This window comes from Ailuropoda melanoleuca, chromosome 14 (genome assembly GCF_002007445.2).
Source record: "Ailuropoda melanoleuca isolate Jingjing chromosome 14, ASM200744v2, whole genome shotgun sequence".
NCBI lineage: Eukaryota > Metazoa > Chordata > Mammalia > Carnivora > Ursidae > Ailuropoda > Ailuropoda melanoleuca.
In genome coordinates, this window is record NC_048231.1 from 3,562,665 (window position 1) to 3,587,903 (window position 25,239).

General features: G+C 41.6%; 1 protein-coding gene across 1 annotated transcript; it reads right to left on the reverse strand.

Annotated features, from left to right (window-relative positions):
* Positions 1-14,060: 14,060 nt before the first annotated feature.
* Positions 14,061-22,833, reverse strand: SIX4 (SIX homeobox 4). Its single transcript, XM_034642223.1, is given in 4 exon segments — positions 14,061-15,068; positions 18,508-19,196; positions 21,888-22,003; positions 22,005-22,833. Coding segments are annotated over 4 exon segments (2,361 nt in total). The 5' UTR covers positions 22,764-22,833; the 3' UTR covers positions 14,061-14,271.
* Between the last annotated feature and the right edge of the window lie 2,406 nt (positions 22,834-25,239).

Sequence of the window (25,239 nt, forward strand, 5' to 3'; positions counted from 1 at the left end):
TGTCGAATTAGGATTGGGACAGGGAACGTCATATCACATTTCTTTACTGCAAGCTTTCTCAAAGAATTTCCTAAGCTTGTGTGCATTATAAACGTTGAAGAGTGGCATAAAATACATCTTTGAAAAATACATTTCCAAAAAAGAGCATTTCCAAAGCTTAAGTGGTCATAAGTGGCAAAAATTTAGTCCATTTTTTGTGGATTTTGTGAGCATTTCAAAGGACTGATGTTCTTTGAAACACATCTTGGGAAAAGGTAATTAACACATGAGATTCCAAGAATCCTTTTTAAGGGTTCTTGAGGTGTGGTTAAAAAAGTAACATGGTCCCTGGGCATGAACATTTTTTTCTTTCTTTCTTTCATTCTTTCTTTCTTTCTCTTTTTTTTTTTAGATTTTATTTATTAATTTGACAAAAGAGAGTGAGAGAGCACAAGTAGAGGAAGTGACAGAGGGAGAAGGAGAAGCAGACTCCCCACTGAGCAGGGAGCCAGATGTGGGGCTTGATCCCAGGACACCAGGATCATGACCTGAGCTGAAGGCAGCTGCTTACCTGACTGAGCCACCCAGGCTCTGAGCATGAACATTTTCTGTAATAGATTTTGGAAGTTTCTGAATTTGACAGTAACCCTACAAGTGGAGTGATCTATATGGATTTGATGGTTTTGAGGAAGGTTGGTAACAGGCTTAGTACTTTGGGATTATTTAAACAGACCAAGTTACTAGAATATGCCCAATAAATCTGATTATCTCATCTCCCTGTATACTAGTCAGTTATGGCTACAATAACACTGCATAACAAATAAACCATAATATGTCAATAACTTACATAACAAACATTTTTTTCTGATACCTAGATCCGAGGGCTGGCTAGGGTGGCTCTGCTTTGTCCTGTGAGTTGGGTTCAGATCTGATTCACATGTTCTTCATTCCAACAGGTACCAAGGGCATGTTATTCTTATGGCAAAAGTATAAGAAGGTGGAATCTCCAAGGCAACAAGTCAAACCACAATAGGCACATTGAAAGTTTTGGTTGGTTATTATATCTGGTCACATTCTGTATTGGCCAAAGCAAGTCACATAGTCAAACCCAATATCAGTGAAGCAGAAAGAAATACAATCCCTCAAGGACGAGATGTTGCAAAGTCAAACGATAAAGGATGTGGGTATATATGTTTTGCAAGTTTTGGTTATCTGCTTACCTAAGTGATTTCACTTATAAGGATTAATTTTATTTTTATTTTTATCTTTTTAAAAAGTTTATTTTTTTAGTAATCACTACACCTGAAGTGAGGCTTGAACCCACGACCCTGAGATTCAAGAGTTGCACGCTCTTCTGACTGAGCCAGCCCAGGTACCCCAGGATTAATTGTAATTAAATAATCATGGATACATCCAAAGATATACCTACAAAGATATTCTTGAAAGCATTTCTCATATTTAAAAAAAAACTAGAAACAAGTATAATTTAATAGTAGAGAGCCAGTTGAATAAATTTTAACCCATTCAAACAATGGAATCGTATGCAGTAAATTAAAAAGATTATTACCAATAAGTAGTAATTATTATGTGCTTTGCTTACATCATATTGTATAATCCTTGTAAAAAAAAAGTCTACGAGGTAGATAGTATAATTATTCCCAGTTTACAGATAAGGAAACAGATGCACAGGGAGTTGGAAATAATCTGCCCAGGGTCACTCAACTCCTAAGTGGCATTGTGTGATGATGATTTTTTTTTTTTTAAGTAGGTTCTATGCCCAGTGTGGTGCTTGAACTCATGACCCTGAAATCAAGACAGTCCATCCAGGTTCCCCTGTGATGGTTAATTTTAGATGTCAGCTTGATTGGGTCATGGGATGTCCAGGTAAAACATCATTCTGTGTGTGTCTGTGAGGATGTTTTTGGATGACATTAACATTTAAATCAGTAGACTGAATAAAGCAGAGTGCCCTCCATAATGTGTGTGGGCTTCATCCAATCAGTTGAAAGCCTGAAAAGAACAAAAGGCTGACTTTTCCTCTCAGTAAGAGAGAACTCTTGCCTGAAGCACCTGGGTGGCTCAATCCATTAAGCCTTTGACTTCTTGATTTGGGCTCAGAACATGATTTCAGGGTCATGAGATTGAGCCCCACGTAGTCTGGTCTCCAAGCTCAGTGGGGAGTCTGCTTGGGATTGTCTCTCCCTCTCCCTCTCCCTCTGCCCTTCCCCCTGCAAAAATAAACAAATATATCTTAAAAAGAGAGAGAGAGAGAGAGAACTCTTGCCTGATGGTCTTCGAACTAAGACATTGGCTTTTCTCTTGCTGCTTCTTTTTTTTTTTTTTTTTAAAGATTTTATTTATTTATTTGACAGAGAGAGAAAGTGCACAAGCAGGGGGAGTAGGAGAGAGAGAAGCAGGCTCCCCACTAAGCAGTGAGCCCGATGCAGGGCTCAATGTGGGGGTTGATCCCAGGACCCCAGGATCATGACCTGAGCCAAAGGCAGATGCTTAACCACTGAGCAATCCAGGTGCCCCATTTTCTCCTGCTTCTGTACTTAAACTGAAATATTGGCCGTTCCTGGGACCTAAATCTGCTGGCCTTCAGACTGAAACTACACCATCAACTCTTCGGGTTCTCAGGCCTTCGGATGTGGACTAAAACTAAACCATTGGCTCCCCTGGCTCTCCAGCTTGCTGAGTCACCCTGCCAGTCTTGGGACTTGCTGATCTCTATAATCAAGTGAGCCAATTCCTCATAATGCATTACTTTATATATGTATTAAAAGGGAAATCTTTGCTCAAAGGGGAAAGGGAAGTCTCTTCATTATATAGTGCTGGGAAAACTGTATTCCCCCCCCCCCAAAAAAGTGGACTCTTACACTCTTATGCAAAAATCAATCCAGTATATTAAAGACCTAAATATAAGACCCCAAACTATAAAACCCCTTAAAAGAAGGGGAGGAAATCTTCATGATATTGCATGTGGCAATGATTTCTTGGATATGATGCCAAAAGCACAGGCTACAAAGGCAAAAATAGACAAATGCAACTACATCAAACTTAAAAACTTTCATTCATCTGAAAGGCAGAGCAGAGGGAGCATGATCACTGGTATTGTAACAGTGTTGTATGGTGACAGGTGGTAGCTACACTTGGGATGAGCATAGTTTAGTGTATAGAGTTGTTGAATCACAATGTTGTACGCCTGAAACTAATGTAACATGTGTCAACTCTAATAACAAGAAGGAAAAAACCCTTTTGTTCATCAGAGGACATAATCAACAGAATGAAAAGGCAGTCTATGGAATGGGAGAAAATATTTGCATGTCATATATGTGAAAAGAGATTAATACCCAGAATATATAAAAAATTCCTACAATTCAAGGGGTGCCTGGCTAGCTCAGTTGGTAGAGCATGTGACTCTTGATTTTGGAGTTGTGAGTTCAAGCCCCACATCAGGAGCAGAGATTACTTAAAAATAAAATCTTAAAAAAAATGAAAAGAATTCCTACAATTCAATAATAAAATAATCAAATAAGCAGATTAAAAATGGGGCAAGACTTGAATAAACACTTCTCTAAAGATGATATACCAATGGCCAATAAGAAATATGAGTATGAAAAGATACTCATCATCACTCATCATCAGAGAAATGCAAATCAAAACCGCAGTGAGATAGTGCCTTATACCCACTGAGATGGCTGCTATCAAAAAAGCAGAAAATAAAGGGCGCTTGGCTGGCACAGCGGTTAAGCGTCTGCCTTCGGCTCAGGGCGTGATCCCGGCGTTATGGGATCGAGCCCCACATCAGGCTTTTCCTCTATGAGCCTGCTTCTTCCTCTCCCACTCCCCCTGCTTGTGTTCCCTCTCTCGCTGGCTGTCTCTATCTCTGTCGAATAAATAATAAAATCTTAAAAAAAAAAAAAGCAGAAAATAAGTTTGGCAAGGTTGTGGAAAAATTGGAACCCTTGTGCACTGTTGGTGGGATGGTAAAATGGTGCAGCCACTATGGAAAAAATATGACCTTCCTCAAAAAATTGAAGTTGATAAATTTTTTACTACAATTAAAATTTTTTAAAGAAATTAATAATTTTTTTTTAATTAGAAAAAGGGACAGTCATGTTTTGGAGGCAGCTCAGCTACTTACTTGCCCTGAACATTTAGGACAATTACTTCTGTCCTCTGTGCTTCAATACATTAGTCTGCAAAACTGGGATTGTAATTATACCTACTTCACAGGGTTGTTTTAATGAATAAAGGAAGCAACACGTGTAAGAGCACTTTGAAGAGTACTTAGCAAGCAGTAAATATATACTTAGTGTTGGCTATCATTACCTCCAGGTGATGGGATTATGTGTAAGATTTTTGTGTCCTGTATTTTCTATAGGAAATAATCATTTTTGTAATAATAAAAAGAGTGGAAGTTTTAAAAGATTTGGGCTTCATCAAATTGGCACTGGGAAGCACAAATCTCCACTGAATGTTGCCATATTCTTTACAGCAGTGAAAACGAACAGTGGGCATCTATGACTTCGGTTTACCCAGAACTCTGGGGAGTCTACACGTAAGGTAACGTGATCATTGGGCATATAAAGTAGTATTTAGGGTATTATATCAAAGGTTGCACTTAACTATTTCCTTTTCTTTATACAAATTACCTTGGTTTACAGACACATCTAACAGTTTTCATGGAGAAACTTAACTAAGACTGAAAAGAGGTCTGTTAGTGGGAATTAATGAAAATTTTGGATTATAGAAAAAAATTAAATGGCAGTTTTATTTATAGCCCTTATAATAACTTAGAAAATATTTTCTTGTGGGCTCTGTATGGGGATCTGCTGTGATAAACAGAGAAATGCTTTGTATTTAACATTTCAATAGCTAATATATTTTAGAGTGCTTCTAAGGAATTTAAAGCGTTTGATAATCTTTCACCTTAGATCTTTTAAATAGGGACCCAATCTTGTTCATACATTTAATTTACATTGTTAATATGCACCATTTAAAATAAAATAAAGGCAAATTTTAGCCTAATTTATTCCTTCTTGGAAAAACACAAATCCTATATTAATATAGCTTCACTCTTGCTAGGAGCTCAGTATTACAACGCTATCAACTTGCTACCTAATGTGAAAATCTGTGCTTGTTCTTGGGAAGACAGATGCGTGTTTGTTAAGATATTAGATAGTATGATTGTATAATGAGACTAGAAGTACGGGACTCTTGGAGACTGTGTGTATTCTGAGAACTATGATGTATTCATTGGAGAGATTTTGGAAAATCCATCCGGGATGATTGGGGTAGGATACTTGATCACTTTAGGATTAAAAGTGCTAATGGTCATTCATGCAGGGGCAGGATTTCAATCATCCTTTTTCCCCCCATTAAATGCTAATAAAATGAATTTGCCAAGGAATGAGTAATACATTTATACTAAAATATTCAAGGCCATCAATCTTTACAAGAACACAGTAAGAATGTACTTGTTAAATAAATAAAAATGAACACAAACTTGTATTAAATTCCCTAATTTCAACCAAATGTGTATTTTGGGTTTTCTTTGGCACATCTCCTATATGGATCACATCTTTTTTTTTTTTTTTGAAAGATTTTCTTTATTTTAGAGATAGAGAAAGAGAGAGAGCACGCACATGCACAGGGAAGGGGCAGAGGGAAGGAGAGAATCCTGAAGCAGACTCCCCAAGGAGCACAGAGCCAGTCGTGGGGCTTCAACCCAGGACCCTGAGATCATGACCTGAGCCAAAACCAGGAGTCAGTCGCCCAACCAACTGAGCCACCTAGGTGCCCCCTTCTTTTTTTTCTTTCAAAGATTTTATTTATTTGAGAGAGAGAGTGTGTGAGCAGGGTGGGGGGGCACGAGGGAGGAGAGGGAGAGGGTGAGGGAGAGAGAGAATCTTAAGTAGACTTCACACTGAGTCTGGATCCCAACCCCGGGCTTAATCTCAAGACCCTAAGACCATGACCTGAGCTGAAATCAAGAGTTGGACACTTAACTGACTGAGCCACCCGACCGCCCCTATAGCTCACATCTTTAAAAGCAAAACACAACAGAAAAACCTGGGACAACCTTTGTTTTTCTATAGCTAATTTTTATGGTTTCATTATAGCTAATGACTTTTCAACACAGGAATTCTCTTGAAGGAAATATCCCAAGCTCTGGATGAGATGGGTGTGAGGAAAACTACACTATTAATTGTTTTCAGAGGATCCAACATTTCAAATTCCACTCTCTGGTCCTAGATATCCAGTAGGGAAGTAGAGCACACGAAGAAGAGAAATAGAGACATGCTCTCTTTTCCTCTGCTCATCTATCCTTCTCTCCCTATTCCCAAATTCACACACACATACACACCCCCACACACACACACATCTGCTGCTCTTAGAAAAAGGGAACACCTCGCTCAGTTTTATTAATCTGAAATTTATCATTGATGATTACAGCTTGGTTCTTTTGTGTCTTTAAAAGCCTTCCTTAAGGTGCACCTGCATGACTCAGATGGTTAAGCATCTGCCTTCAGCTCAGGTCATGATCTCCATGCCCTGGGGTTAAGCCCCACATCTGTCAGGCTCCCAGCTCAGCAGGGAGTCTGCTTCTCCTTCTGCCTCTCCCCCTGCTTGTGCTCTCTCTGTCTCTCTCTCTCTTTTAAATGAATAAATAAAATCTTTAAAAAAATAAATTAAGAAAATAAAGCCTTCCCTAAAATGCAAATTTCCAGGAAGAGTGGAGGAGTTATAAAAAAAAAAAAACAAAAAACAAAATCCTGGGGTTAAGGGGTTGGGCTCATCACATCTTAAACTGTTAAGCACCCACACCAGGGTTATCACTGAAGGTGCTTGGGGAGGTAGGGCAGTACATGAGAGAAGGCAGAACTGTTAGGGAGCAAAGTAGATACAGGTGAAGAAGGTGGAAGAGTATAGAACCAGACCTGCCCCACCTCACTCTACACCTCTAAATCGTCCCAGAGGGTCACAGGTCGTTGACTCCATATCCATTATTTTATCTTGCATTTGAAGTCCTCTGCAAGTTACAGTGTATTTTTACTCTGCAACTGATTTGATCTTCTTAACCTGTGCAGTGGGGGAGGGAATGCGTTTTATTAACCTTTTTTTTTTTTCTTATAGCTACATGGATCTCAAATATAAGGATACCCAACATACCCATTTCAATGGAGAAAAATAGGTTCCAGAGAGGTGAATTGATATTTCCCAAATCTAAAAGCTAATTAGAATCCAGATTTCCTGATGCCTAAACTCTACGTTCCATTTACTATTCCTCATAGACTCTTTAGACATCTGCTCAGTTCACATACAAGTAATAGGAATACATCCACGGAGAGAATATTTTTAGCAAGTATATCTATACATAAGTATAAATAGCTTTTCTGTACATCACTGCTATTTTGAAACATTGATCTAAAAAGGCTTAGTGACTATATTTTGTGCTAATGCCCCACTTGTCTGTCAAACTTTAGCCAACCTCTATCTTCTGGAACCCAGCCTCTATTTGGAAGTAAGTGGAAAAAACCTTGGAGCAGTAGGAAAATAATTACCATAAAGACCATCCACTAATGCTAGAAGATTCAGGAAACACTTTCAGGCTCTACCCTCGAATGTATTGATTTATTTTTTGTGCTCTAAATAGGGACAATGCTTTAACTAGTTTAGCAATGAAGTTTCTTTTTTTTTTTTAAGAAGATTTTATTATTTTCTAAGTAATCTCTACACCCAATTTGGGGCTCGAACTCACACCCCCAAGATCAAGAGTCACATGCTCTACTGACTGAGCCAGGAAGGTGCCCTAGCAACAAAATTCCTTAATCCAGAGCGAGCGAAATGATTTAAAGGAATGAATAACAGTCACTGTTCATTCAACAAATCTTTTTTACGTGCCTACTATGCTCTGTTATACTGAATGCCAGACAAACAGAGATGGAAGTGCAGAGAAGCAGACACATGATAATGTGATAGGTGCCACACTAAGGGGAGGCATAAATCCCTGTCAAATCGCAGAACAGGCCACACACTACTCTGGTCAGGAGGGTGACACGGAGTTTCCTGGAGTGCTAGTTTCACTAGTGACATCTAACGAGTTTTGGAGATTGGGTAGGTGAGAAAGAACCCGGTCCCTTCAGGGGACAGACGTGACTAGACAAAGAGGTAGGACCTGGGTCTTGGGGGCTTGGTATGTTAAGGGGTTTATTTATTTATTTTAGAGAGCGAGAGCAAGAAAGAATCTCAAGCAGACCCTGCTCTGGGCGCGGAGCCCGACGCGCATCTCGATCTCGCGACCCTGAGATCACGACCTGAGCCAAAACCAAGAATCAGATGCTTAACTGACTGGGCCACACAGGCACCCCTGCTAAGGGGTTTAAATGGTATTTCATAGACAATGGAGACCAGTGAAGGTTCTAAGCTGGAAAGCGAGGCTGAAATAAGTCTTGAATTCTGAAAGTTGCATCTAAGTATGATTGTAATGTAGCCAGGAATGAGGACCAGACACTGAGATAACAGGCAGGAAGCAGCTGTAATAATTCAGTCAAGAAATGGTAAATGCCAGGGCACCTGGCTGGCTCAGTCAGGGGAGCGTGAGACTCTTGATCTCGGGGTTGTGAGTTCAAGCCCCACATTGGGTGTAGTGATTGCTTAAAAATAAAATCTTAAAAAAAAAAAAAAGCAGTAAGTGCCTAAACTATGGCAGTAAAGCTAGACATGGAGGGGAAGGAATTGAGACAGTAAAAGAGCAGCCATGGAGAGATGAAGCGATCAGGTGGAGGAGGTGGGAAGAAAGGCAGAGAGGACTCCAGAGTGAGTCCCAGATTTTTTATTTGGCCAGTGGATAAATGAGTGCTACTATATAATGAAGAGCACCGAGTGAGAAACAGGCTTAAGGCAAAGATAATAGTTTAAATTTTTCATATGTAGAGTCATAGGTGACTGGGACATTCTGAAAATATCCATTAGGGAACTGGATCTACCAGACTGGAGTTCAGGGCACAGGTTCAGACTGGGACAATCATAGCAGGAAGCTGGCAGCTTTGGCTAATAGCGAGAGGCAGGGTAGACAGAAGACTTGGAGAGCACAAAAGTCTGGAGACATTTAGGAAAAAACTGCCATACATGCTTCAACAGCTCCTGAAGTATTTCCTGTCCAACAGCTTAGGACAGCATGACATAATTTCTTAATTCCTTTCCTCACAAGATTGGCTTCCTAAAATACCATTCTCCAAAGAACAGGCATAGTAATATTTTAAATTGTAGATCATGCTATATCAATCCCTGCTTCTCTGACTCAAATCCCAACTATTTAGCACAGACCAATAAAGTTCTACCTGTGATCTGGCACCTAGCTCCCTATCTCTCTGACCGATCTCCTACTAAATGACCCCTAGGGTTAACACTGTGATCCAGCCACTCTGCTCCTCCCTCAGGGCCTTCGTACCTGCTGTTGCCTAGGTCTGGAATGCTATTTTTCTAAGTCTTGTGGACTGGTTCTCTCTCTTCATTCATGCCTCTTTGTTGAAGTTTATTTCCTTGAGACTTTTCTTGACCAATGTAATATATGTCCCCTCCTCTACCATTCCCCAAGCTCAATTCCATTACCCTGTTATGGACTGTATGCTACCAGCCATTATGTGAATAGATCTTTATTTATTTACTATCTACTTCATTGAAAATGGTGATGTGTAAAGGCAAATATTCACATTTATTATTTTTTTCTAAGTAAGCTCTATACCCATCGCGGGACTTGAATTCATGAACCCGAGATCAAGAGTCACATGTTCTGCCGACTAAGCCAGCCAGGCGCCCCACATTTATTATTTCTTAAGGGAAGCAGGAAAAGTGGGGTGGAATCCTATAGCTGAAAGTCTTGAATTCCCCTTGAGGGTTTTTATTTAGTTTGCTAGATTCTGCAGAGCCACAGATGTTTGAAGTAGGTCAGTGACCTGTCAAATGTTTTAAAATATTTGTTTGGTTAAGATGTTATAAAATGTAATCACTCCACAATACTCTGACCTAGACTCACTGAGACACTATCCACTTTAACTGGTTTAGCTACATGGAAGATTGCTAAAGAAATGGAGCGAATGACAAGAATATAAGAAGTCAAAGACATACCTGAAATTAATTTGATACCTTTAACTGGTTTTGTAATACAATTAGACAGTTGGTACCATCTCCCTTATCCAAACTCTTCTTCATTTCGGTGTGGGAGGCATACCTGATCGGAGGTCGTGTGATTGTAAAGGTAGGATCAAACTGTAGCAGTTGTGTCCATTCTTCAAGTCAAATCACTGGTGGACCCAATGGTGGTGTAGCCAGACTTTGGCTAATGGGAATGCTTGAAAGATGGATTATATCAAGCTTATCCAGTAAGGTTGGGAGTGGGAGGGTCTTTGGATCATTGAATTTAATTCTACTAAACCTAATAGAGTATGAGAGTCAGATTTTGGAACACCTAGATGAACAGGACACATTTCTTTAAGGAGGATGAAATCTAATCATTTAGCTCTGGGTATGTAATACAATTAAGTGAACTGCATAATTGTGTACAAAGACCAACAGAGATTGTGCTAAAATGACTCCTATTGTCCTTATACCTGCCAGCTTATGGAATGTTTGCATGGGTTTTTGTTTTTCTTTTTCCCTACTCTTCTTTTTTTCCCCCCCAGGGATAAATAACTTTTTAAACACAATGTATGTATAAATATAAAGTTTATTTAGCATAGTGTTTAGAAAAATAAGTTCACATCATTTCAGAAAACAAATAAAACACTTAATTGTCCAGGCATAAACCCCTATTACAGTACAACATACATACTTTAGATCTCTTTGGTTGGGTAATTGAGCACAGAAATGTTCTGGGACATGCTCTGTGTGCCATCACCTAACAGTGCAGTACAGACTCTGTTACCCCACCCCATGATACACATTCTGTATAGATTTCCTCTTTGTGTAAGGCACAGTAAAACCATATTAAGTATATAACCGGTCTCCTCTAAACATACAGTACATGCAACAAAAGAACAAAAATTGAGAACCCTGAAAGCCAAAAGAGTCACATGCTACATAATTTTGATTAATAAAATGTACAGCGGTAATATTAAATTAACATGAAATGTATCAACTAGATACAAGATAACTCTTAGGCTCTATCATCTAAGTTCTAGGAAGACTTTGAAACATCTTTTGTAAAATGTAATTCTTTTCCCCACAAATTTCCTGAATTATTTATATTTTTATGATGAGATGATCTGTCAAAAACATTGTAAAAGAATGAAGAACTCTGGCTATGTACCAATGCACACTTGCCTAACATGTAGCAGGGCAGGCAGCAACACATGCCCAATAATCCAAATTTTGACATGCAAAATGCAAGGGCATATACAGGAAGACTTAAGGTCAGTGTGCAATTTAACTACACATTTTTACCTATGGCTATAACGTCTACTTGCCTTTCATAACACAAGAAAGGCATAGAAACATGTGTATGATTCAGTCTTTTCATTACTATAAATATACGTGAGCTAGGAAACACTACAACACAGGTGTTCTTGCTTGATTGAGGAACAAATGCACCTTCTCTTTAAATGATAAAACTGTTCTTCACTAGTAACTAAGAGCTAAATGCCAAATTCTGGCATAGAGTGCATAGAGAACCTCACACCAAAAATCCCACAGCCAGCAGCAGGGGTTGGGGTTTGCAGGGAGAGTTTTTACCCCTATTCTGATTCCTCTTTGGGGATCATTTGAGGGTCATTTGCAGCATCTTCAAGCATTGGTTTATGTAAGAGGAATTCTGCCACATGAACTCCAAGGGTTCTGAGTCTGGCCCTTGGTATTGCAAAAAACATTTGCAATTCTGTGCAAGGAGATCATGGGATTTATCTTATTTCATTCACATATGTATGGGCTATAAACCAACTGGCCCTTATTTTACTGAAAGAATAGAAAAGAACAATAAGTTCTTTATAATGTGCATTGATTCTTACCTGGTATATTGTGTAGCTACCTGGAGTAATTGTAGGGCTATAATTACATCATGTTGGGAGTATGAATGGGTTTCCTAGAATATCGTAAGTTTTGTGCTATCTTTTCTTTTTCTTAAGGGAAAAAAACAGGAAGAACTGTGAATAAAAGAGAGGCTTACTACATTTCTGGAAGACAAATGAAACTTTTCCAGTTATATATATGATATATATAACTTTTTAAACCTTCTTATCTCCTTTATTAGATTGGTATTTTAAAATAATGAACAAAAACTCTTGATATCTGCAGCCATCAAGTGAAAAAACATTTTCATGTAAACTACACTACAGAACCATGTAATTAATCTCAGAAACATGATCAGCACACACCTACAGAAAAAAACCCAAGCTGAGTTAGTAGTGATGGAGTGGAAGAGAACTCTAAAACACCTGACTTTGTGTAAAAAAAAAAAAAAAAAAAAAAAAAAAAAAAGACAAAAAACTGTAGTTTCAGCAGTTTAAGAACATTCACTAATTCCATAAAAAAGATGGGATTTAAGTTCTTTAACAAAACAATGGGAAGAAGTCTTGATACGGCTCTTCATCTGTGTCTTCCAGTTGCATCTGGAATAACAAGAAAAGGTAAGTCCTCTATGGCCCTTATTCAACAGGCTCAGCTGATGGGCCTGTTAGGATCAGGAGTACACTCTTTGCTCTGCTCTTGAAGAGAGGAAGACTGGTAACAGCTTTATGTTCGATGACTTTAAGTCATCTCTGAAGAGATCATTTCCTCCCATTTCTTGCTTTGCAGACACCAGAGACTTTACTCACTACATAAATGTATTTGCATCATTCCATTTTGTGTTCAGTCCTGATAAAAACTATAACCACAGCTCACAACATTATCAAGCAAGATTCTCAAAGAAACCCCAAAAGATTTACTTTTAAACAAGACATGTTAATATAGTGCAAATAACAGTTGTATGTCATAATGGAACAACTGATCCAAAACACTTAGAACTAAGTTTCATCAGGGCAGAGTTTTGCTCAAGAAAATATACATGTTCTTTCTTAGTTTAAATTAATTGTTTTCATAGTCTACAGAATTCATTTTACATGGGAATCTATGATGGTTATTTTCATTGTAATGAAAAGCATCAACAATAATTAGTTGTGCATCCATTTACATCATAAACACACATAATTATATAAGTGAAACTTAAGTTCTTCAGATTTAAAGCAATTTTGTGGTGAAAATAACCCTGTTAGATAGAAAAGAGCCCTCAGTGCTTTTGCTGACACTTCTGTACCTTAGTAAGAATAATTAAAAGGCCACAAGGTAAAAAGGCACATAGAATTCTATAGAAAACATACTTTAATGAATCAGAGAGTTGCTAAATAAAGAACAAGGATGTGAAAAAAAGTACCAAAATTCCAATATTGGGAGTTAGATTGCCTGTTTCAGTGTTATTAATATTGACCATAATAGACTCCTGATAAAAATCATTACTTTTAAAATCCTACAAAAAGTAAAACTTTGTTGGAAATAACTATGTTCACTTCCTGTTCAAGCAATAAAAATAAATTAAACAGTAAGAAAACATTTTTCTTTTCAGTTCATAGTGTCTGAAGTATAAGAGAAACATATACAGCATAAATAAAATTCACTGTAATTCCTCAAATCCTGGCTTATCAGACTAATATATTTACACTCATACTGAAGTTTGTTTCAGAGTTTTTAGTGGAGTTGCAAACTTTCTCAGCCCCACTGGACTATTAGCAAGCACATTTGGAAATGTGTAGAGACAAACCAAGACTTTCACAAAAACGCTGAAAAACAGAAATGCATATATTCAAAAATAAACCCTTAGAATAATGCGGAGTACCATTTATGTTGCTTAACCTCATCAATGCCCATGGAATAAAAGTAAACAAAAATAACTGTATTGTTTCTAATGCCAATGTCAGGTGTATACAGTTTAAAGAACTATAGAGTTCCATTTGACCTTAGAATTATATTAAGTCAACCAAATGATACACTTTGACTTGATATATTTCATCTTGTTCCTTTGTCTCCATCTATTTAAAAGAGAACACATGTGAACAAAAAGGCTACAGCAATGCAGTTCTACTCCTGTATATTTAACTGTGATCTTCATGCACACCAATCCAGTCTCTTGAATACATTTACCCACAAAACTAGTGTTTCCCTTTAAATGGGAAAATGCTTTATGTCCTCAGGGCTTCGTGAAAAGATCTGCCTGCCGATGCCAGAAAAAGAGAGAGAGAGAGAGGGAACTCAAGTTTATAAGTCTTGCATATCTTCATCCAATTGGACAGTTTGGAGCTTGGCAAGCTCTTTTTTGTCTGTTTCCAGGTCTTCACAGACAGTGTCGACCATGCCCTCTAGGACATACTTGGATTTTGAGTCCAGCATCATTAAGTTGCTTGTGGCTTTGCTCTCAGAATTTGTTAAGAAATTCTCTTTTATGTTAGCTACTGACTGCAGAACCAAACGATGTTCTCTGACAAAATCCTGGTGTACTGCTGGGGAAGGGTGACCCACCTGGTCTTCAGCTGTAGGAACAATTTCCCCAAGGGCAGCCTGAGTCATGGGGACTGACAAGAGATCTTGACCAGTAATAAGGGAACAGTTCTGAAGAGTTGCATAGTTAGTGTTGCTGACAGATGTCACAGTAGATTTGCTTGCCACAGGTGCAGACATTGGCTGGCTATCAGCAATGTCAGGGTTTAACTCGGTGGGATTTAGTAAGGTAGGGGGAGTCAGGGAAAAATTGTGAGTTGGGGATACATTAACTAATGAGGAGGCCAGTGGATGGAGACCACTCCCCGAGATATTTTCAGAAGACAGGTTTGCATTTATTTGTGCATTCTGATTGACAGGCATCAACTGAGAAAATACCAGGCTCCTCTCCAAGCCCTCCTGTTTAACAGATCCTATAGTCTGGCCTGAATTAGGAACAGTGTATACCACTGCACTGGGAGCAAGGGAGCTCAAAAAAACCTTTCCTTGCTGGACTGTGGTGGACTCACTTGTAAATGTGCTCCCATCTGAAGTGCTTGAATTTACTGAAATATTACCTAAAAAAAAATAAAGTACAGATTATCATTGATAGAATTGATAAGTAAAGGAAAAAAAAGATTTTTTTTACACACACCATTTTTCTCAGGTTCAGTAGAATTATCTTGACCACTTAAAACTAGATTCCCAGGCTCTACTCCTGAGAATCTGACTCAGTAGGTCCTAGAACAGGTGTATTTTAAACTCCCGAGTAAGCCTGATGACACAGTGGGAAGGAGAACTACTGGTTTAGAAACCAACTACGAGAAAACTTTTTTTTTCCCAGGTTCTAGTTTCAGTCAAGTTTCTGGTTCATTATTACCAACTCAATTTATCAGTTGATAGTTGTAGCTAGTTCTGCCAGTTAGAACTAAAAAACACAAACGCAAAATAAAATGCCTTTGTTCGACAAGCTCAGTAACTGACATAAATGGAAATGTAGAAAATCCCCATAAAATGAGTTGCCCTGGGGCTTGAAGTTAACAATATAAACCTGTACAGACAAGTTTCAAACTTTCACCAAACTAACCATAAAGTAATGTCAAGTCAACAAAATATTCAATAGTTTTTTCTTTTGTTGTGCCAGTTCTGAATTTTCAGGGTTGCAGTGATAGGAAGAACTAATGATAATAATAAAATGTACTTCTAAAATTATAGATTAACGTAAATAATTAGAGCTAATGCTTCTCTAAAAGGTTCATATTTTGAGGCTCTCACTTTAATGGTCTACAGAGACCAGAAGTAGAAAAAAACATAAGTGGAAAGCTGAGAAGACGTTCAAAATCAGGTAACCCAGACAATGGAGATGAATTAGACTCTCCCCCTCACTCCTACTACCAAGTAAAACCCTCTTCTTTCTGAGTCTTTACATGGGCACAGTAAAATGATGGCAATTATCTTGCCACTGAAAGAAAGGTGGACCTGAGGGAATTTTGTGACAGAATTATTCAGATGGGTTGTTTATTCTGATCTTGCATTAGATGTTCAGTAAACTGCTATTTTGAGAAAACAGCTCAGTATTAAAGGTAATTCACCTAAAACATTTCCCTTCTTGATCTAGAATAATTGTGATTATATTACCACCTATATTGATAAACATATGTCACAGGGCTGTTTAAACATCTTCCAAACACTTTTTAAGCACCTTAAATGCAAAGGAATGTCTTTAAATTAAAAAAAAAAAAATGAAAACGCTGTATTTAAGATTTAAAAAAATATTTAACCACTAATAAGTATTCTTCATGGAAATATTAGTGTTAATAAAAACATTTCTATGTATATTTGGGCTCTTCCCTAACATAAATGTTTGTTCCGGGCCAAACAAACGAAAAGGCTTTTATTTGACTTCAACTTAAGCATGCTTTAAAACTCTTGTTGGCTGTTAAACTGTAGCAAAATCATCTGAAATGTTTATTTTGTTACGTGTTATGCGTTTGTGAAACTATTTGCTTGTGTATATGCGAATAAAATGATTAGGTTTTTTTTGAGAGAACCATAAATAATATGACAGGACATTTTCCCCAACAGCTATTGGATATACATAAAATAATATTTTTGAATGTGTAGAAAATTATAACACATATGAATGAAGGAAAAAAAGCAGATATGATCTAAAACTTGATATTTAAGTGTAACTGCACTTAAATTATAAACTGGACCATAATTTCAAAATCAGTTAAAAAAAATCCAGATGAAAAAAGACATAGGTGAAAAGGCTTTATAATGATTGTAAGGAAAAAACCCCTTATTTTCTCAGATTATAAAGTGAGTTAAAGATGTAGATATTCTGTTTCCATAAAAATACCAACTACTGAATGATAGCCTACCTTGTCTACACATTTTAAAGCAAGACTCAGTATCCGTTTTTGAGAAAGCTTGAATCCCCAAATGCTTTATTGAGAACTGCAGTCCATAATTACTACAAAGGAACGTTGCTTCCTGGACCCATATGGTTAAACTTATGCCTTTAATGCACCCAGACAGTCTAAAGTTGACAGCTCTGTCATTTGATCTTAGTTATTTTAACTGAAATGCTATTCTTATTCATATATAATGTCCCATTTTAAAAATTAGCTATTAGTTTGTAATAATTTTCTATGGTAGCATATTTCTAGATTACATGTGAAAACTATTTCTGCTGTTCTTCTCCCCCACTGTACATACCATACTTTTTACTCAAATTTGTTGTCTTTAAAATGTTATCTACTATTTGGAAATTTCCTAAAGAGAGAAAAGGGCTTAGATCTACATTAAATTATTATAAAATGAAGCACTTTGACTTTCCTTGTGGTTTCCTTATTTTTGCCTTAGGCTGGATAGTGACTTAACTTAATCCTTTCCAGAACCTGGAACAATGAAGAAATACATGGTGTGCTGTAGGAGTTTTGTGTTTTACTGCCCTTTTACCTGAGAACTGATTTTACAGAATGAAATGTACTGAACAACATCTTTTCCATTAATGCCTCCTATAAACTGAAGGAGATCATAGTTGTGGAAACATAAAAAGTTGTGCACAAATGGATATTTTTTGATAAAGCCATTTTACAGGAAGCTGATCTTTAAGGCAAACAATTACTTATTTTGGTCTCATAGAAATCTGGACACTCAGATTTGCTTACAGGAAGGCAAACACGCATTAACATCCCCTACTCCTAAATTGAAGATGGCATAGCCCCTTCCATTCTAATAGCCCCGGCCATTCTAACCATTCCTGTTTCTATATACAGAGCCATCAGGCTGGCTTAAAGTCCGTAAAGAAGAGGCCTATCAGCCTCAGGCTTCCCAAATTTCAGATCAGTGTTTTCTTTAGCATACTGCCTTTAGTAAAGCCGCAAATGTATATAATAAGGCTTACAGTTGCCTTCCCAAACAAACCCATACATTTAGGGGGCTGGGTATACATGCAGAGCAACAGACAACCTGTCACATATTCCTCTGGTTTTCCTTTAGGTCTCCTAGTTTTAATTATAGGAGGAATATGAATCAAACACAATTGATCCAGTCTTTTTAGCTTGCTCTTCTAAAACACTTCTTGGTCAAACAGAAAATGCTTAGGTAAAGTGTACACATTTGTACCAATTGCTTTGACTAATTTTGTGTTCTCAGCAATATTATTAATTTTTAATCTTAAAATGTCAAGCAATGGGTTATTTTGTAAGCACCAATTGACTTATCATATTTCTATAATTGTAGAACTGGCAAGATTTGCTATGAACTGTATTTTTCCATTCAGTTTTAAGAAAATAAAAGCCCATCTCCATGATGCCAGGGAACCAAACAAGCTGGGTGTTACACGGGTGTTGTGAAGAAGGAGAGACAAATCAAGGCTACTCTGCAGCTGTGGCAGCCAATGAGGTACCTGAACAGTACCATCAATCTAGAGCTCTCACCAAATGCGTCATTTACAGCAGCTGGCTAAAACATTCACTGGTGCATTATGGTACCGAATGAGACTTTTACCTTGTGAAGCTGCTACAGAAACAGAAGGCAGCTGCAGTGGAGAGAATCCAATGCTCCCATTAATGAACTGGCTGTTTGTTCCGGAATTGGGGATCTGGACAATGCCATACTGGTTAATTTGCACTGGTGTAGTAAAAGTCACCACAGAGCCTCCATCCTGGGAAGCCATTGTTTGAATGCCTTCTCTTTTGACCTCAGTGCTGGGTATCAGCCCTGGGAATGACACAGGGGCACTGGAGCTGTAGGAAGTGGTGGCTGCCGAGTTAGCTGAAGAACTCTGGAGGACTTTGAATTCCTTCACATCCTGGGAGGCAGACCCCAGTATGTCACTCATGGATATACCATTGCTCACAATGTTTGATGCCATTTTTGGTGGGTTCAATGACACTGTCTGTGTATTTCCCACATTTAATCCATTAAGGATGACTCCATTGGGTCCCTGAATGAAAGAATTACCATTAAGAAAGACAGGTGAAGTACTTGCAGGCACCAAGCTTCCATTCAACAAAACTCCAGAAGAGCTTAATGAGATCTTAGCATTTCCAATTTGTTGCATATATACGGGCTCCATGTGACTGGAAAGGCTGAGGTTGGTGACACTATCCGATGAACCGGAGAGTGGATGAGGAGACAAGTCCTCATGGCCCTTGCTGGATTCATCTTCAGTGCTGGGATTGCCATCTGACTCACTGCAGAGAGGGGGAGAACCAAGACATTCAGAAGGTCAGAGGGATGACATTTTACATAGTGCCATTTGTTTAGAAATCCAGCCTCTAACCCCCTTAAAGTCAGTATTTAAGGAAAGCAGAGCAGGAAGTCTTTAGTCCTATTTAAGCTAGGAGACCTTTCAGCAGATTTTGACCATCCAGAGAATGTGGGAAGATAAACTCTCCTATCCCAATCATTTTACCAATAATAAATTCAGGTAAAGTCCAGAGATCTGGAAGATGTAAATTCAGCTAATAGGATTTACTATGAGAATTGTATATACATTTTTATAGCATGGAAGTTATTCCTTCCTGTTAAATACGCTGTTACCTATACCGCAGAAGAAACTCCCTAGATGAGGTAGTCAGTCTTTCCTGCTTAGGAACTCCTTCCCCTCCCCTCAAAACCAACTCAGATTAGTGTGATCTTGGAGGTGAATGAAACTGCCAAAGGAGCAGGAGGTGGGAAGTGTTCAGTTTTGTTTGCCAGTTAGTTAACAAGAGATCATTTTCTCACCTGCTCCCAAACTTCTACTCCACCAGACTGACAACTCTCTCATTCAACAAAGTGGCTGTCCTTGATGTAGGAAAGGCACTTTCAACCCAAGAACTGTTATGTGCAGTCGCCTTTGAATCCAAAAGAAGCCATAGGGGCCTATTTAACATACACCATCCAGTGCCCTGGTGAGGTGGGAGGGAAAGGGTGTGGGTCACTCAGCAGCCTTGTAACCATTAGACCCCTTCCTCAGCACCAGACGGGACTGTGTTCCTCAGCTCCCCGACTTTAGGGGGAACACCAAATCCGGGGAGTGGTGGGATTTCCCATTTGGTCTGAGGCTGGGCGAGGGAGAAAGGGGCAGTTGGCCTGCAGTTTAGAACCGTGGTGCGACTTGGCCCGGTAGAAGATCCACGTCCCTTGTAGTGCCCGGAGGTCGGTTCGCTTTCATGCGGAGGGGAGGGGATTACCCGGGCTTTGGGCTGCGGGGCCAGGAGCGCAGAAAGCGCTTTGATTTACGAGCTGAGGCTGAGCCGCCGTCGCCGTCTGCGAGGGTGACTCACCGAGGGTGCGGGTGGGAGGTAGATCCGGAGAGGGGCCTAAACCAGGCAACTGGGCCGGGGGTGGGGGGTGTGGAGTTGAGCGGGGGGGGTCACGCAAAGCCGGCAGAGTGTGGCTGGGGAGACGGGGAACGCACCCAGCCGGGGAGTGGAGGCTGCAGGGCAGCTGGCCTGAGCGCCACGCCCGCTCCCCACCCCTGCCTCTGGCCCTGAGGATTCCGACCGAACTCCGAGCGACGGGATCCGCTGCCACAAGCTGGCGCGGGGTGACCGACGGGCCTCCTCTGGGTCTCCCCTCAAGTCTGCGGAAGGATGCACTCGGGTCTCAGGGCGCGTTTTGTTTTGGTTACCGAGAGGCCCGGCTCCGACCCAGCGCCTCCCTCCCTGCCTTGGGCGAGGAGCGCCGGAGCCGTCGGGCTCCGGCAGGGGCGCTGGGCCAGGAGCGGCAAGGGCGGACCACGGCGGACTCTGGAATGCGCCGGGTGATCACCTTCGCTCCGCCCGGACGGCCTCCCTGGCTCCCAAATTCCTTCTCTGGGCAGAAGCTTCGAGCTGCTTGGGTTCGTTCTGTCCTATGCCCGCGTGGCTGGAGACACCATCTCTTAAGACGACCTTCTCCAAAGTTCGCTAACAATACACAAAATACACCCTCCAGGTGTATGACTCGAAAGGACGCACAAAAGAGGTGGAAAACCCGATTATTTTCTACCAGTTGGGGTCAAAAACTCTGCCAGTCAAAAAGTTCAAACCCGCCCAGGGTGGGCACTCTAGGAGGTGTGGTGCTGATAGCGCCCCCACCCCCAAGCGCGGTCCCAGGAGGGAGCCACGCAGTGTTGGGGGCCGAGGAAGCAAGCCCTCCAGCCCCACTACCCCGGCGGCGCTGAAATCCGATCCGAAGGAGTTCAGAATCAGGTTTCAAAACACAGCAGAGCCCAGCCGCACCAACACCCCACGTTGCCGCGGCCGCGAAGGGAACCACAGAGGGCAGGGTGAATGATTAACTCTGTCACATAAAACCTCGACGTCCCCAGCCCCCCTTCGGAAACGCTAGCCCCCACCCACACCCTCATCCCTCCAGGGCCGCCAAGGCAACCTCCAGCGCAGGCTGGGGGGGGGGGAGCAACCGAACAAGGGGGGGGTCAAGGAGCGCGTGCACGGGCCGGGCCAGTGTGACCCGCTGGAGGTGCAGACCCCGGCCCGCACTGGCAACCTCCGTGGGCCTCGGGCGGCAACCGGAGCTGCCTTTCCGGCGCCTACACACGCTCCTGCGCCCCGCCAGAACCCGAGAAAGAGTGGCAACTTCAAAGCCAGCGGGATGGGGGTGGGAAACTGGGCGGCAGTGACCAGCCGAGGTGGGGGCGGGGACTGAGACCTAGGTGGGCGACGAGAAACTTCTGGGGGGAGGAGGGGGAGGGTAAGGAGGGAGGTTCCCCCGCCTCTCGCCACTGCCGCCCCCCCATCCTCCGGTTGGGGAGAGGTGGGGGGCGGGGAGAGGTGGGCAGCCGGACCAGGCTGGTGGGGAAGGTAAGCGCCATGTTTGCGAGCACTTGGAGGAAAAGAAAGCTGGGAAGGGGGTGGGGGAGAGGAAGGGGGAGGAGGAGGAAAGTTGGCGCTCACCTTTTGGACTGGGTCTCTGAGGGGTTCCGATCGCGCTGCCGGCGGTTCTTAAACCAGTTGCTGACCTGGGTGAGGGAGAGGCCGGTGATCTTGGCCAGGTGCCGCTTCTCGGCGGGGCGAAGGGTAGCGATTCTGCTTGTAGAGCTCCTTGAGCGCGTTGCGCGACTTCTCCTTGAAACAATACACCGTCTCCTCGCCGTCCCAGATGGTGCGGGGCAGGGGGAATTTCCTGCGCAGCCGGTACTTGTCCACGGCGCCCAGTGGCCGGCCGCGGGCTCGCTCGGCCTCGGTGTAGCGCGCCTTGTACCAGAGCTGCTGCAGCAGCGGGTGGTTGGCCGACTCGAAGCTGTGGCTCTCGAGGATGCTGTAGAGCTCGGGGTAGATGCCCTGGTGGAAGGCCACCAGCGCCCGCGCCTTCAGCAGGCTCTCGTTGCCACGTAGCAGGTCGCTCTGGGGCAGGGACCACAGGAACCGGGCCAGGCGGTCCAGGTTGCCCCCCTGCTGCAGCGCCTCGCACACGCAGGCGACATGGTCGGGCGAGAAGGCCAGCGGGGTCTGCGCGGCGGCGGCGGCGACGGCGGCCGCGGCCGCGGCCGCGGCGTGGTGGTGCCTGCCCAGAAGTTCCGAGTGGAGTTGTACCTGATCCGCCGCCGCTGCCGCCACTGCCCCTTCCTCTCCGCTCACCCTTGCGGCGGCGGCCGTGGCGTCCCCCGGCTCCAGGGGGAAAGGGGCTGGAGCCGGGGGGCTCAGCCCCGCCGCCGCGCCCCCCGCCACTTCTCGGGGCGCCTCCTGCCCTTCCGAGGCGCTTTCCATCCCATTCTCCTGCTTGATGTCCGCCGCACTTGCAATCTGCCCGGTGGGGGAGGAAGAGGACATTTTTTGTTGTTTATTTTCCTCCCTCCCTCACTCCCTCGCACTCTTTTCCTCTTTCTTTCCCCCTCTCTTACTCCTCCTTCTTCGTCTCCCTCCCTCCTCCCCCCCTCCGGAAAGCCCACTCCCTCCCTCCCGGTTTCGGCTGGATCTGGCCGATCAGGTTTCCCCCCGGCCACGCAGTCACCATTAAGATAGCTGCTAGAGCAAAGTAGTGTAAAAGGATAGCTGCTTTCTGCCGTTCCCCCAACGTGACTCCTCGGGTTGCTGCATACTATATGGCACAGGCGGCCGGGCCGGGCCGGCCGCGTCACCTCATTGGCTATTTCGCATTCAGAGGGAGGAGGAGACACGGTTTCTATCCCTGTCGATCACCCGCCTCCCACTCCACCCCTTGCCTTTCCCTCTCCCCCTGACCCCCAGGCACCTATACCTGAAGGGAAACACCGACATTCTTTTTAGGCCACGCTCCTGGGCGGGAAATTACCTAATGTGGCCTGAAAACTGGACAACAGGCTCTTTCATAGAGAGTCCCTAGGATTCCAGCGGGAATATTAATTGTGTGGCCTTAAGGTCCGGATGCTAAACTCTTAACAAAGAGACCACCGTCAAGCATCCAGATGACAAAATTTCAAAGGAGACAATTCAGAACCTTCTCTATGTTCCTATTCCCTTTTACCTCCCTTTCCAAGATGTCTTTATCAAGGATTTTGCATTCAAAAGGGTCCAGAATAGAATGTCACTAGGGAATGTTGCGAGGGAAAACATTTATGGTAAATTAAAAAGGGAAACTACTTGAATATCTTAAAATAATAAACGTATAAAGAGCCCACTGAAAAGACAAAAACAAGAAACCTTCAAAAGGCATTTAACCTCCACTCAATTGGAGATCTGGCAACACAACAAAGTTGAACAGGGTGCAACTAAGCATATAGACTATTCAATCAATGTGTTTATCTCAGTGAATAGGGTGGAAGAGATCTAAGCTTTAGATTATAAGTATGAAAATTTAAGTGTTCTGTATGGACATTTTTTATGTAAGTGTATGAATAGTTCCTTGGTGATGATATTCTGGGTAGAAACACCATTTCTAAGTGCAGGTGTCTTCCAGGAGATCAATGCAGGATCAGCAGCCCTTTCAACAGCGTGCACAGATGGAAGACTGCCCTCTGGTTTGGGGAGAAATGCCTGGGGGTGGAGTCCAATGCTGTTTGCAGTCCTGTCTCTTTCCTGGTTTGCATGACATCTTAACTCAAAATAAGGATGAACCCATTTCAGCTTCTCTGATTTCTGTGAGTCAGTTAGGTCTGCCTGCTGATATTCTTTATAAAATGCAACATTTTAATGACATCGTCCTAACATCATCCTTCAAGGTGGCTTTGTGTTGTTTCTGCTTCCCAGTTACCCGTAACTACCTATTTCAGCATATTATAAAACAGCTGTTTAAGTTACCTGCTGTCATGATCAACTTGGTGAGGTTTTCTTTTTGGTGGACAGGCTCCTTTCTTGCTGGCCAACCAAGATGTCATTTGATTTTGGACTTGCTTTTGTGCTGTCCTAATGAAGCCAGCACTGAAATCTCTGGCAGATTTAAAAATTCATAGTCATAGAAAAGACCACAGATCTACACCCCATTGGAAATATGCAGTTAGGCATCCAGCTTTAGGACAATATATCTGAGATTCATAACTTCCTTTAATTTAAAAAAATACTCTTTATTTTAGAATAATTTTATCTTACCGAAAAGTCACAAAAAGAGTACAGAGAGTTCCCACCTACTCTTTACCTAGTTTTCCATAATGTTGACATTTTACATTACAATGATACGTTTGTCCAAAAAAATTAACATTGCTGCAATATTATTAACTAAAACTGTAGACTTTATTTGGATTCACCAGTTTTTTCATTGATGTCTGTCTTATATTTCACAATCCAATCCAGAATATGACATTGCATTTTATTCACTGAATTTTAAAAGCATATTTATCAGAGCAAAGTAGACAGGAGGTAGTATGGTTTAGTGGAAAAAATGTGGACTTGGGGATCAGCTAGCTAGATGTAGTTTTAATCCTATCTCTGCCATTTATTAGCTACTTGTCTATAAAAGTGGACGGGATTGTTGTGAGGATTAAATGAGATAAAATGTGCCAAAAAGCACCTGGCATATAATTAATCTTTGTTAAGTGTTTGTTATCTTCCTCCTGATAGTGCAAAGTAGGAAACTTTTCAGTTGCATATATCTAATGAAAACTCATTTGGCTATATTATAGGGAGATCCAAGTTCAGGTCATAGGACTCTTTTTCAGGCTTATTATCAATTAAATATAGTGTGTTTATTTGGAAAACCATGTGTTGGGTTTCTGCATGTCTTCTGGGCATGTCTTTTGCCTCCAGAGCACCAAGTTCCACAGATCATATGGAAGCAGCAGTGCCTTTTGATGCGTTTGCAGCCTATAGCTACAGTGGTGCTGTAGAGCTCCAG